This window comes from Pantherophis guttatus, chromosome 1, assembly GCF_059756535.1.
Source record: "Pantherophis guttatus breed Tessera chromosome 1, ASM5975653v1, whole genome shotgun sequence".
Lineage (NCBI taxonomy): Eukaryota > Metazoa > Chordata > Lepidosauria > Squamata > Colubridae > Pantherophis > Pantherophis guttatus.
The window spans coordinates 180,557,564-180,572,988 of record NC_142063.1 but is presented as its reverse complement, the minus strand read 5'-3'; the positions used below and the strand labels follow the sequence as shown (position 1 = coordinate 180,572,988).

The 15,425-nt window shown below is 39.4% G+C and overlaps 1 protein-coding gene across 1 annotated transcript in view; it reads left to right on the top strand.

The window, feature by feature from the left end:
- RAMP1 (receptor activity modifying protein 1) overlaps positions 1–3,486 on the top strand; it is a 107,364-nt gene extending 103,878 nt beyond the window's left edge. The window contains exon 3 of the mRNA XM_034426202.3: positions 1,872–3,486. Coding sequence (XP_034282093.1) covers positions 1,872–2,127 — 256 coding nt within the window. The 3' untranslated portion in view covers positions 2,128–3,486. The remainder of the gene's footprint in view (positions 1–1,871) is intronic.
- Positions 3,487–15,425: the final 11,939 nt, after the last annotated feature.

Sequence of the window (15,425 nt, the reverse complement as noted above, 5' to 3'; positions counted from 1 at the left end):
TCAAGTCTGGTGGCATAAGGTATTCTGTTACAAGCAGAGGAGTAGAGGACTCTTCTCGTGAAGTATCTCTGGACTCATTCAATTAATGTCCGATATGCAGTGCGGGTTCCAGACAGATGAGCTGTATACAAGAATTGGTCTAGCAAAAATTTTGTATGCCTAGTTTGCAGTTCAATATTACCGGAGAAGAAGCTACGCAAGATTAGGTTAACAACTTTTAATGCTTTTTTGGCAATGCTGTTACAGTGAGCTCTGGCACTTAGATCGTTTGAGATGAGTACTCCAAGGTCCTTGACAGAGTGAGGGTCGTCTACAAGGTTGTATCTACCCAGCTTATATTTTGTGTTTTGGGGTTTTTTTGCCAATATGTAGGACAGAACATTTGTTGGTTGAGATTTGGAGTTGCCAATTGTTTGACCATTCTGACAGATAGTCAAGGTCTTTTTGTAGGGTAGCAGCATTGTTGGTGGTGTTGAATAGTTTTACATCATCAGTGAAGAGAACGCAGTTGCTTATAATATGATTTCAAAGGTTGTTTATGTAAAGTATAAAGAGTGTGCATCCTAAAATGCTTCCTTGGGGAACACCGCTGTTAACTGGTGCAGGGTTTGATAGGGCATTTCCTATTTTGACTACGTTGCCTGTTTCATTGGAATGCAGCTATCCACTTATGCAGGGATATGGAAATGCCATAAGATTTTAGTTTTAGAATTAGTTTGTCGTGTACTACTGAATCAAAGGCTTTACAGAAGTCTATATAAATTGCATCTATTGCTTTACCCTAGTTGAGTTGTGAAGTCCATATGTTTTTGCAGTGTAAGAGTTGCATATTGCAGGACAATTTTTTTCTGAAGCCAAACTGCTTGTTAGAGAGTAGGTTGTTTGTCTCTAAGTAGAGGGTAATGGATTGGTTTATGATTGATTCCATGACTTTGCATGTGACGCAATATAATGAGATTGGTCTGTAATTATCAACTGGGGTCACTCTTTTTGAAGATGGGGATGACCGTGGCTAGTGACCATAAGTTAGGTAAGGAGCTGGTTCTGAAAGGTATTTCGTAGATTATGCTAAGTGGTTCTGCTATGGTGGTTGAGAGCTTCTTTAGGAAGTAGGCACATAATCCATCAGGGCCAATCGATAGAGATGGTTTTAGGTTGCGTAGTGCCTTTTCAACAGCATTTTCTGTGAAATTGACATGTAGTAGATTGTTGTGATTAATTGTGGTACGATTGGGAAATGTGGGGTATGATCTGTTGCTGTTTACAAAGATTGAACCGAAGAATGTGTTGAAGAGGTTGGCCTTAACAGTTTCATCATTAAAGTCTTTCCCATTTGGCCCTTTTAGTGGTGGGATGGATCTTGAGTCTTTAACTTCGTTGTTTACAACATTATAGAAGACCCGGGTGGATTTTGTGCATAATAGGTTTTCCTCTTGTTTGCTGTGATAATTGATGCATTCTGCCTATCTGTCGGAATAAGGATTTGTTAGTTAGTTAGAATTTAGGACTTAGTTGAAATACTCAGTATTATATTTTAACTCCCCAGTAGAAATGATACCCAAAGAGAAAAAGAGGGAGAGAGGAGGCAAGGACTAGAAGTTTACTCTATTGAGCTGCCATCTCCTCTCCCTTGTGGTCAGTGTCCACTGGTTTTCTGGTGGGAAGGATTCTAGAAATATACAATTGTTTGTACTGCTTGTAAGGCACTTTGTGAGAATTGTTACCTATTCTTCACTTTAGAAAAATACCTATGATATTTTGACCCTAAAACAATAACTGCTGGTAATTTAGGCTTTGCCTCTGTGTAATATATGTAATGTCCTTTAATGATTGAGTGACATTTTTAACAAATCTCCTTGTCTCTTTTGCAGCTGTTACAAGGAGCTTACCAATTGCACTATCCTGATAGCTGAGAAACTGGATTGTTACTGGCCAAACCAACTGGTGGATCAGTTCTTCATAACAATTCATAGTCACTACTTCAAAACCTGCCCTGTTTCAGGAAGAGCTGTAGGAGACCCCCCTAACATCATTTTATGTCCATTCATTGTTGTACCAATTTTTATCACCCTACTCATGATGGCATTGGTAGTGTGGCAAAGCAAATACAGTGAAGGCATTATTTAAACCCAAAGGTCCAAGATAAGATTGGTGAAGATGAACCCCAAAGTTTTCAACCTCCAAGCTGTACTGAAGTCTGTTTTGCTGTTTCTTTGGTAGAGTTCTGGATACCAGAACACAGTATTTTTAGAGACGGTGTATAATAGAAAACTTTCTGCTATCTAGAGAAAAAAAACTGTATGCATCTTCTTGAATTAACAAATATTTTGCTTAAATCAAGAGAATGCATTGAGAAATTGTTCTCACTGTCTGAACTGGTATTTATAATATTACAGACCTGTTTGCAGTATTGCTGCTTCAATCTTCAAATATAAGCTTCTCTTTCCTGGTTCTTTCAATATATTTTTATTGTCCTTGGTAATTACACCCTTCTCTTTGGCTTATGCACCATTTTTTTAGATAAGGTACTGTATTTTTTGGAGTATAAGACGCACTGGAGTATAAGACGCACCTTAGTTTTTGGGGAGGAAAATAGGGGGGGAAAATTCTGCCTACCAGGTATTCATCTGGCTAGCATCCTTAGCCTGGTCAGTTTCAGCACATTAATTCACTCGCTGGTTTTTAGGTTCGGGCTGGTTCAGGTTGGGATCGTCAGAGGGAGCAGCAATTAGAAAAGCAGGCAAAGCACAGAAGATCGCTTCGCTCGCATTGGGGCTGAAAAACAGCTTCAAAAGCACAGCTGATCGTCAGAGGGAGCTCCAGTGACTAAAGCAGGCAAAGCGCGGAAGGGGTAAGAAAAGGCAGCAGCTGTTCCATGTAGCCATTTTGGGCACCGTACATCATGTTTTCAGCCTCCTAACACGTCATATTTTCGGGCAGCGATTGGCAGCAATGTGCTTTGGCGATCGCCACAGCCTTCAAGGGCTCTCAAATGGAGTGTTTGGAGGCTGAAAACACAACATGCAGAGCCCAAAAACACAAGCCGTTGTCGGTGGCAATCTCTGCAGCCAGGAAGAGGACGCACAGAGGCCGAAGGGTATGGGCCAGCGGGTGGGTGGGGTTACATTCAGAGTATAAGATGCACCCAAATTTTCAGCTTCTTTTAGGAGGGAAAAAAGTGTGTCTTGTACTCCAAAAAATATGGTAATTTGGGGAAAAAAATGTTGGTGATGCATCAGCACCTGTGTACCATAGAAACAATGTCGATGATGAGATAATAAACTATTTCAATGTATTTTGTTGGTTAAAATCATTGAAAACTAATATAGTTCGTTGCATTAATTTTTCTGGCTGAAAAATTAACATAGCAACAATATTTTTAGCAAATCCTAATTCATTCAAATATAATTATTTCTTAGGCATGTTAATTTTTTATCGTACCTTTTGTATGAACAAATGTTCACTATAAATATTTTTATATGGACATTAATTAGTGTAGACATTTATTCACAGGACAAATCTTCAGCAGATTATTGGCAAAATATTAAAGTTTGCAATATACCATTCTGAAGAAATGCTTTCTAATAAAAATTGTAATAAAATAAAATAAATAGTATAAATATTAAAACAAAAAATCTAGGTTTCTAATAAAACCTATGGCACTAAGAAATTTAATAGTAAAGTAGTAAATTTATTAATAAAGAAATGCTTGGATTTGCGATACAACTTTGGTGGCAAAAGCTAATTTCTGATTACGTTTAGTGAAATTCCCTACTCTTAGGACAAGAACATCTACATATTGGCTCACAGCTGTTGGCTATTCCATGTGTGCATGTGAGAGACTATGAGATAGAGACTGAAAATATGCCATAGGCTACAATTATAAATAATGTTGTTTTGAACAATTAAACCCAAAGAAAACATGTAAGCTTTGGATTGGTCTGGACTTGGTTTGGATATGATTTATTTTTCATATTTTGCTCTTTCAAATCCTCCTCCCTAAGCATTGCACTTTCATAGGAAATGCAGTGTATAAATGAGAGAGTAACAGTTATAATCAGCAGAAATTGTTTGTTTTCAGGAATCCGGTCTCTCAGAAAAATGTATATTCAGATGAGAAAAAGAAGTCAGGCTGATGAGGGGAAGGAAGAAGCAAATACTGACTGGCTCCATACCTGTGGTTTATTCAATCAACAGTTACTCAGCAAACTATGAGTTAGTTAAAAGAATGAACTACCTACTTTTCCCCATCAAATCCTGTTGTATTGTTTAAAATTCTACGACTTTAAATATAATTATGCAATTTAGTGATGTTATTATTCTGCCTGGTATCGACTGCTGGTGGCAGCCTGTGAAGTCTCTGCAGTTTTCTTGGCAAGGTTTTTCAGAAGTGGTTTGCCCTTGCCTGCTGAGAAAGAGTGACTGGCCAAAGATGGCTTTGTCCCTCAGGTGGGACTAAAACTCACAGTCTCCTGGTTTCTAGTCTGTTGCCGCAGCCACAACTCTTGTGTTTCCCAACATTTCCGGCTTTATGGACCAGCGGGGGGGGGGGGGGATGGTTCTGCATGAGCAGCCAGTGCGCATGCACACAGCTCCGTTTGCGTAAGCAGCCAGCAAGTGCACATGTGTGCAGCTCCATTTGTGCATCCAATCTCCCATTGGATGTTATGGCAATTCAAAGCATAATAACAAATGGAGCATTGTTATGGAACATCCAGCCTATAAGAGAAATAAAAGGAAAGGAAAATATAATTATACTACTTTGGACACATTATGTGAAGACCTTGATCTATGGAGAAGGCTCTAATGTTGAAAAGATGGAGGGAAAGAGAAGAAGATGGCTAGCAACAAAGTGGATAGATCCAGTTAAGCGGCAGTTGCTGTACTTTTGGAAGACCTAAAGAACCTAATTAAGGAAAGAGTCTTCCTGAGAGGTTTGCAGTGTCCCAGAGTCATGTGATCACCTTTTGTGATCTTCTGACAAGCAAAGTCAATGAGGAAGCCAGATTCACTTAGCAACCACTTAACTGCAGTGATTCACTTAACAACTACTGCAAGAAAGGTTGTAAAATGGGACAAAACTGACTTAACAACTTTTGCTTAGCCACAGAAATTTTGGGTGCAATTATGATCATAAATTGACGTGGACAGGATTATGGGTTGGCTGGGGTCCTCCACGTGTTTATTGGACCCTTGTCCCTCCTGGCTTGTGTCTGCAGCCAGAGAGGTGACTGGAGACTGGATCCAGGCTGTTGCCAACGCTTCGTTAAGGGAAGGGGTCTTCCCCGCTGCACTCAAAGAGGCGGTGGTTCGGCCCCTCCTTAAAAAGTCTAGCCTGGACCCTGACGTTCTTAACAACTACCGTCCAGTCTCCAACCTTCGCTTTTTAGCGAAGGTTGTTGAGTCCGTGATGGCACATCAATTCCCTCAATCCCTTGGGGCCTTTGCACAGGTGCATCTTGTGCGCCAGTTGCGCCCTTTTCTAGACCGGGATGCCCTCGTCACAGTCACTCATGCCCTCGTTACCTCTAGGTTGGACTACTGTAACACCCTCTACATGGGGCTGCCCTTGGGATGCATCCGGAAGCTCCAGCTAGTCCAGAAGGCGGCCACGCGGGTAATTACAGGGGCCTCTCGATACTCCCATGTAACACCTCTCCTGCGCGAGCTGCACTGGCTGCCGGTGGCGTTCCGGATTCGTTTCAAGGTGCTGGTGCTTACCTATAAAGCCCTTCATGGCTTAGGCCTGGGATACTTGCAGGACCACCTCCAGCCACTCTCCCACTGTCCCGTGCGCTCTCACAGAGTGGGCCTCCTCAGGGTGCCTTCAGCCAAACAATGTCGGCTGACGGCTCCCAGGAGGAGAGCGTTCTCTGTGGGAGCCCCGACCCTCTGGAATGATTTGCCCGCCGAGCTCAGGAGAGTCCCCGACCTCCTTTCCTTCTGTCGTAAGTTGAAGACGTGGCTCTTTCGTCAACTTAGCTGATCCGCCCTGGATCATTGCTATAATTTTAAACTGTTTTAATTGGGTTGTTGATTTTAATTTCATTGTGATTTGTATTGAATATTGTTTTTGTAAGCCGCCCTGAGTCCCTCAGGAGAATGGCGGCATATAAATCGCAATAATAAATAAATAAATAAATAAATAAATAAATAAATAAATAAATAAATAAATAAATAAATAAATAAATAATAAACAAACAAACAAACAATAGAGAATCTGTACCTTAGACAGCAGTTTCTACAAATTCAAAAGATTGGTAAGTATGGGGAAATGTTCCTTAAGAAGAAAATACCGAAAGCACAATTGCTAACAACTCCAAGAAAAGAGGATAAATGGAAGACAGCAGAAAAGTTAATGTTCTTAAGGACTGAGAAGAGAAAGAGTACTTATTCTCTATTAGATTTATATGTAACATAACTATCAGCCTTCCAAGGTAGACCTGAACTTGGAAGCCAAAGATACACAAGCTAATACTTTTATTATAGAGTTATACTAACAGAAACTAGCAAATCTGAATGCACTTCTCCCCTCCCTTTATCTTCATGAGAACTAAGGAGGGTCTTGTCTGAGATGCTTTTTCAAATTATATTTTGCCCTGGATTCAGATTTCTTATATCCTACCATTTTCTTGATTGTGGTTCTTCCTCCTGTTCCTCAAAGTTATTCCTTCTTCCCATTACAATAGAATATTATTTCTTTCAAAATATCAGGAAAAATGATTTACTGGTTCTTTTGAGGGGTGATACTAACAGAAACATGGCAATAGGAGCCAGGGAGCTCTTGGATAGAACTTCTCAATATCACTGAATACAGAAATGGTGCAAATTTTTCTCTAAGGAGGAAGAGTTGCAAAAATGGCATTGCACAAAATTTTCAGATTTTTTCCAAGTATCCTTTCAACAACTTTTCTGGTTTCAAGGTTATGTTCCTGGTTCTGCATGGTCACAAAAAGATGGAGAATTCAGATCCAAAATACAAAAATGCCGTACATTATAGCTATGAGGAATGCCAGCAAAATAATAATTACATCACTGAACTAACAAATTATTACATAAAAATATGTAATAATTGTAAATTATAATATGTAAATCACAGAGGTGACTGTGATTTTTGACAGGTTGTAAAAATCATGAGATTCCGTAAATATCCATAATCTTGTGCATTGGTTCATGATGCTAAATTTATAATTTTGCAGATGTGTAATAAAGTATTCCAAATTTAATTAATTTTTTTTATGTCAATGTGTTCTTTCATATTGAAGGTTTTCATTTTTTCATTGTCTCTGTTTTAGCATCTTGCTTGAGACATAAAGCTATCACATATTTACCACATAATATCCCCATTAGTGCCAGGCTTCTTCTAACAAATTGTCAATGCAGAGTGTGTGTGTGTGTATTTATGTGTGTATGTGTGTGTGTTAAATCTAGATTAGATCCACACACCCCAGTATGAAGAATACTGCTTTTCTTAACCCTCTGCTTTTGAAGGCAGGTTTCCAATTAGTATTTTAAAATATTTTTAATTAAAAATAAATGTGCAGTAAAATGGGTCATATAGACTCAGAGTACTAGAAAGATTGCATTTTCTTTCTAATCTTTACTGGTGTAGTCAAAAGATAAATTCTATCTTTCTGTAAAGTATCTAATACACAATGCAGATCTCTTCAAAGAATAAAGGCATCCTTTCATTTATTTCTAGAATGGGAATGTGGTCTTCATCTCTTTTCTCTCACAATGGTTCCAATCAAGCTATGACCCATTGCAATAATAATCTTTGTTGTGAAGTGGGAGCTTTTTCTCAATACTTGTACAGGGCCATGATACAGATCTTGGATTTCAATTCTTTGTCTTGGTTTATTTACATTGAAATATGTCAAAAACAGATCATGGCAGACAAATATCATTTCATTCTTTGACAAAGTGACTAAATTAGTACACCAGCAAAATGTTTGGACAATACATTTGGACATCAGTAAGGCATTTGACAAAATAAACCACAACCTACTTGGCAAGATATAAAAATGTAGGTTAGACAGCATCACCACCAGTTGGATTCATAACTGGCTGACCAACCACTTTCAACATGTAGCCCTTAATGGAACTACATTTACATCGAGGGAAGCATACAGTGGGATACTCCAAAGTTCTACCTTAGCCCCAGTAGTCTTCAGCATCTTCATAAATGATTTAAATGAGGGGATAGGAAAACTCATCAAATTTTCAGATGACACCAAGCTTGGAATAACCAACACTTCAAAGATAGATTTGAAACCCAGAACAATCTTGACAGACTTGAACATTGGGCCCCTATTTAACAAAATGCAATTCAGGGATGAGAAAAATAAGATGCATGTAAAACCAAACATATACGTACAGAACAGTGGTATTTCGCTCAATAATAGTAACTGCGTGGGATCTAGGACTCCTAGTAGAAAATCACTTAAATATGAGCCAGCAATGTGCTGCAGATGTCAAAAAATCCAACACAGTCTTAGACTGCATCAACAGAGGGATAATATCAAGACTACATGAAGTACTGCTTTATATTATCTTTGGTAAGACAACACATGGAATAATATGTCCAGTTTTGATCACTAAGATACAAAAAAGATGTTGAGACTCTAGAAAGTGCAGAGAAGAGCAACAAAGATGTTTAGGATATTGGACGATAAAACATGAACGATTGCAGGAACTGGGTATGTCTAGTGTAATGAGAAGAATTAGGGGTGACACCCAATATTTAAAGGGCTGTTACAAAGAAGAGGGAATCAATTATTCTCCAAAGCAGTAATGGATGGAAACTAAACTAATCAAAGGGATGATCCAACCTAGAACTAAGAAGAAAATCCCTGACAGTGGAAAAGATTGCTTCCAGAAATTGTGGTGCTCCATCAATGATGTTTTTTAAGAAGAGATTGGATAACCATTTGTCCAGAGTGATATAGAGTCTCCTGCTTCAATAGAGGGTTGGATTAGAAGGGTCCTTCCAACTCTGTTATTTTGTTATAGATTTTCCTGCTGGTAGTTTGTGAAAAAAACAAACAGAAAAACAATGTTAGCCTGGAGTCATCCCTCACTCTATTCCATTGCCTGCTGAAATTTGCCTGCAGGGCCTGAATGTCTGGCATGGGGATTGGAAGAGAGGCAAGTTTATAAATATTCCAATATGCACCATTTTTCCTTTACTCATAATCCATGAGACTTGTCACTTGAAACATTATTTGAAGAGAGATTGGTTCAATCCTTTTTTAAAAGGATTCTGCTACTCTTAAGTAGGAATGGAAATTTAGGCTATTGAATGCAGTAATCCAAATGGCAGTCTTAGATTAAATTCCATCTCTCTAGGTAAAACTCCTTTTTACCATTATTAATTTTTTTCCTCCAACATTCATTCAACCTCTGCCTTCTTGTGATACAAACCTCTTATTTGCTTTCTTGCACTTTGAGTCAACAGAGAACATATTCCACCTTCATCTTGAGTTACTTGATCTATTGTTAGCTTCATTTGTTGTTATCCCTGATGTCAATTACTATTTATTCCCTTGCCCTCTGTTGCAGCAGTCACCACTGGCGGCATAGCAGGCTCTGTCAGCCACATACCATTCAAATTCCACTGCATCTGGACTTCTTGATAGCTTTCTTTATGTGTGAGTGTGTGCATATATTTTAAAACAATTTGAATAATATTTGTAAACCATAATGGATATTATTTCTACTTCACAATGTTATTTCTTTTTAGGAGAAGAAAAAAAAAACATTCACTATTCATCCTTCACCCCCACTAATTTACTTGCATAGGACTGCTTCCAACAAAGGTTTTACAGCTCTGCGATCTATAAATAGGGTTGGACAAAAAGTCTCAGATTTCAGCTGGACTGTATATTTGCTATAGATATGCATGTGGCTTCTTTAGAGAGGATGTGCAGCTTACACAGCTATGTTGGCTTCTCCAGTTCCTTAAGAAAGGAACAGCTGCTAGTGTTGAAGTCTTACTTGTGCAGTGAGCGTTGCTATGGGCACTGTTGTCAGGGTGCATAAAATTTTGAATAAAAAGAGGTTGTTCCCAAACCTCTTAAAGTTACTTCTTATACTATGTATTTTGTTTCAAATAACATCTTGTCATGAAAGAGTCAGTGCTATTTCTATTCCAAACATTGTTAACAGGTGCATATTTAAAAGATGTTTAGTAAATAGAAGGGAAATACTGCTAAACATTTTGTTTAACTTAAGAATTATTTCTGTTATCATTAAAACAACTTCTGTTGCGCTGCCTTATAAGTTTTCCTAAGATTTGATCAACCATTCAAAGAGATATACATGTTTTAATGCCTGGAGGCTGGTTGACTTCTTGCCAAAATAAAAATTAAAAAATTAAAATTAAACTTATTTTTTTTTTAATAAAAAGAAGGATTAGGGGCTGCCACAAAGAAGGGGAGTCAGCCTATTCTCCAAAGCACCTGAAGGCAGAACAAGAAGCAATGGATGGAAACTAATAAAGGAGAAAAACAACCTAGAACTAAGTGAAAGTTTCCTGACAATTAAAGCAATTAATCAGTGGAAGGACCTGCCTTCAGAAGTTGCTGGTGTTACACAGTGGTGAAATCCAATTTTTTTTACTACCAGTTCTGTGGGCGTGGCTTGGTGGGCGTGGTGTGGCTTGGTGGGTATGGCAGGGGAAGGATACTGTAAGATCTCCGTTCCCACCCCACTCCAGGGGAATAATACTGCAAAATCCCCAGTCCCACCCCACTCTTGAGGCCAGCCAGAGGTGGTATTTGCCGGTTCTCAGAACTATTCAAAATTTCCGCTACCGGTTCTCTAGAACCTGTCAGAACCTGCTGGATTTCACCCCTGGTGTTACAACACCAGAGGTTTTAAAGAAGAGATTGGACAAAATTTGTCTGAAATGATATAATGTTTTCTGCTTAGGGAAGGGGTTGGACCAGAAATCCTCCAAGGTGTCTTCCAACTCTATTATTCTGTTCTATTATTTTTTAAAGAGTTAAATAAAACCAGAGCTAAGCTAAAGACATTTAGCAGATGATATTGAAACTTTGGCATATTTCGAGTATCATAGTGCAGTGATGGCTAACCTTTTCTGGACTGAGTGCCCAAAGAGCAAGCATGCGCACGCATACGCACGTATGCATGCCCAAACCCCCAAAATGCAATGCGTGCACAGCCCTCCCCCATGTGCCCCACTCCCCCGCACATGCGTGTGCACCCCCGGATGCCCCCGTGCATGCGCACTTTGGGCCCCTGCATGCACTCCCCCACGTATGCGTGGCAGAGACCCGATGACCGGTTGGTCAGTGGGAGGTGGGTATGCATGTGCGGCAGAGCTGAACTGGGGTGACGGCTCGCATGCCCACAGAGAGGGCGCTGTATGCCACCTGTGGCAAGTGTGCCATAGGTTTTCCATCAAAGTCATAGTGTGTTAATGACTTAAGCTGGTAAACAGGCATTGTGTTCTAAATGCATATTGTCCTATGAGCAAGTCTCCATCCAAAGAAGCATTTCAGTTATGAGAAGCACACTTTTAAACACTTAATTCCTAGTAAATTCCTAGTAAAGAAAAGATGAAAGGAAAATGGAAGCAGGAAGGCGTTGATTACAATATCCTGGTCAACTACATGTTGCAAATGCAATGTAATATGTAGTTTTGTCTTGTGTTGTGTCTTGTGTAAACAAACATTTACTTTTCAGAATGATTTCTCTTAACTTATTTTCCATTTCCTATTAAATAAATTATAAGTCACCAAATCATTATATTGTTCACTAATTGCTTAGCCTTCTTTCAGGAAATCTGAGAACTGATGGGTTGGAAACCATACAACTATTTGGGGACTTTGACATTCTCTGATTGCTTTAATTCAATTGTCACTTGTGCCATTAAACTTCCACTGTTTCTTTCTTCCATGGTAAAAGGTTTACGACAGGAAAAAGGAGGCTGCAAACTGCTTTAACCGAATTGTTAAAGGAGACTGTCCTTTAACGATTCGGTTGCACTTTTTCCTATTTCTCTTTGTTTATCATATTCCTTATGTTTCCAGCCTGTATATTATACCGTTTCCAGTGAAAATGCAAAAATATTCATAGCAGCAACTAAATCAAAACATACCACAATATAAATACAAGCAACGAACACAAAGTATGAATAATTTTTTTAAATCCCACTTCAAATAATTTTTGAAGAAATGAGAACACTCACCATCACATTTTTTCAACGAATTTTGCACAGGTTTAGTATCTATATTGTTTAACATGTATAAACTGAGTTGGACTGGTCCATTGAGTTCAACTCTCCACTCTGTGTTTCCTTCTTGATCTATTTCATTTTTATGTTGCATTGTCTTGTTTGTTGAATAAAAAAACATGAACTCATAGCATTCTAAACCACATAGACTTCAGCTCTACATCTTGTCTGAATCTCTAGTGAGATGCTTTTTAATTTGAACTCGTGTCAGAAATCTGATATTCTTCAGGCTTCCTTACTTCTTCACTTTTTAACAGATGTATTTCATTTTATATTTTATTAATATAAAAATAATTGCAGCAGTAATTGAAAATCCCACTCTAAATTTCAAGACTGTGCTGCTAAAGAAAATAGAGGTGAAAATTCCAAGTTCCAAGATGGCTGCAAAGGAGGAAGCATTGTTACGTCATGGGGAGAACAGTTGCAATTAAACCAAGAGAAAACCATAGGAGGAGAGGTGGAAAGGTAAGTCATAGAAAAATAAAAAAGACTAGAGAAAGGAAAAGGAGAGGAAGATTGGAGAAATTAAGAGAGAGAGAGAAGCCCAGCTGCACCTGAGAGGCCTGAGAGAAGCCCAACTGCGGACAAGAGGCTACTCGAGACCGGAGGCCCATTGAAGTGAGGTGAGCAGAGAGACAAATCGACTGTGGGCAGCAAAACCAACCGGTGGAGAATAAAGAGGCGAGCCAGTGAGCGAGGGGTCAGCTGCAGAGCAGGGAGGAAAATCAGCTGTGCAGCGGAGAGGCCAGCAGACCAAGGGCAACACAATGACTGGCAGAGAACAAAGTGGCGATCCAGTGAGAGTGGAACAGGGAGGAGGAGAAGAAAGGAGAGGCGAAGTTGCTGTGGACCATTGAGCTGGTGAGAGAGCAGAGCAGGGAGGAAGAGAAGAGAAGAGAGGAGAAATAAGTTTGCTGGGGACCATCCAGGGGGTGGTTTGCTGGTGGAAGCAGCTTCCCAGTCAGGGGTGGATTCCAAATTTTTTTACTACTGGTTCTGTGGGCGTGGCTTGTTTGGTGGGTGTGGCTTGGTGGTCATGTGACTGCGAGCATGGCTTGGTGGTCATGTGACTGCGAGCATGGCTTGGTGGTCATGTGACTCGGTGGGCATGGCTTGGTGGTCATGTGACTCGGTGGGCATGGCTAACTTGACGTCACTCACATTAAGGGTTAGGGTGCCTGGCCTCTCCTCACCTCAAAGGCCTCAACAAGATACAATTTCACTGTCTATTTACTACTACTGAACATCCAAAATATACTATTTAATCCTATCTATATATGCGATATGTGTACATACATATTACATAGTATAGAGTGTGTATAGGCACAAAAAAAGATACATTATCTACTGTATGTGTGTACACACACACACACACACACACACAGCTCTTCTAAAACTATACACATTCAACCTCACTTACTACATTTGGAAAAACACACCCGGAGTCCACTTTCTGCCACACATTTAACTATAACTTCTGTACATTTAGAACATTACACACACCTTCAGATGTTCTTCTCTAGCTTGTACATGACTGTTAGAGCCAGGAGAGATCATGGATTGAGTAAAATGTGGTGAAACTCACTTAACAACGCTTAGCAACCAAAATTTTGGGCTCAATTGTGGCCATAAATCAAGGACTATCTCTGCCTTCCTCTGCATGGCAGCCTTGTCCTAGTAAACTCCTTCTCCTTTCTGGCAATTTTCCTCTCTGTTCAAGGCACCAAAATAATCCAGACAATATAAAGTTTCCTGCTGGAGCAGGGGGTTGGACTAGATGGCCTCCAAGGTCCCTTCCAGCCCTAGATTGCTGTCCTGTTTCAATGCATCTTCTGAAGCCACATCTGGTGACAGGGTTTGTGGTCCTTCCTTTCTTCCTCTTCTTTCTCTCTCTCTCTCTCTCTCTCTCTCTCTCTCTCTCTCTCTCTCTCTCTCTTAAGATTTGGCAAGAAGTCAACCAGCCTCCCTTCCTCTTTCTTTCTTTCTTTCTTTCTTTCTTTCTTTCTTTCTTTCTTTCTTTCTTTCTTTCTTTCTTTCTTTCTTTCTTTCTTTCTTTCTTTCTTTCTTGTCTCTCCTTTCTTTCTTTCTCTTTTTCTTTCTTTGTCTTTTTCTCTTTCTTTCTTTTCTCTCTCCCTTCCTCTATAGCCTTATTAAATACTTTGTTCGTTACATACAGTAGTTTTGTGTTCCCTTTAGTTGTTTGAGCAGTGTATAAACTACTGTATGTAAAGAACAAAGTATTTAATAAGGCTATTCCATTCATTCAGATCTCGGATGTCTTCTGCTTGTGTTCCCTTTATTTTTTTGAGCAGTATATGTTCCATGTATGTTCCCAAAGAATACCCAAATTATACATGTATTAAATGTAAATTATGTGAACTACTAGAGCAGGGGTGTCAAACTCAGGGCAGCCTGCGCAGTGCTTAGATCTGGCCCGCAGGGCTGCCCTGGAAATAGTGAAGGACTGGCCCATGGTGCCTCTGCCAGCAAAAACGGAGCTCAGGAGGGCTGCACACAGCCCTCCCAGACTCATTTTTGGCCGCAGTGGTCTCCTGCAGACCTCTGGCAATGAAAACGGAGTTTTATTTTTGTTTTGTTTTGTTTTGTTGTTTTGTTTTTAGTTTGTTTTGCTAACCATCTGCCAGAGAAAACAGACCTCGGGGGGGCTTCGTGTAAAAGGAGCAGGCAGACAAAAGGCTATCTCCCCAGAAGCCGATTCACATACCTCTCCACCATTCCTTATTTCACACATAATATTATATCTATATATTATTTTACAAACATCCGTTTTGTGACATTTTCCCATTCGTTCTTATGTACTATTTCTTTTTTTTTGCAAAAAGTTTTTTTCCCCCCCAACACACAAATTACATCTTTTCGGAACAGAGCCCTGATCCAGTCATCAATTTATAGTTTTTTTTCCCCATCTTTAACAAAATTTTGTATATTCTATTTTGCCATAACACTTATTTCTTAATCTTAACTCACCTATCTCAACTAATACCATCTTTTTTAAAAATTAAATCAAATTTACTTAATCAAAACAATTAAGCCTGGTGAGATTCGAACTTACAGTAATTGCAGACAGCTGGTGTTAATCACAATGCTTTTTTAGTCTGCTGAGCCACCAGGCCTTTTTCCTTGCCCTTGTATATTATCGGTTCTT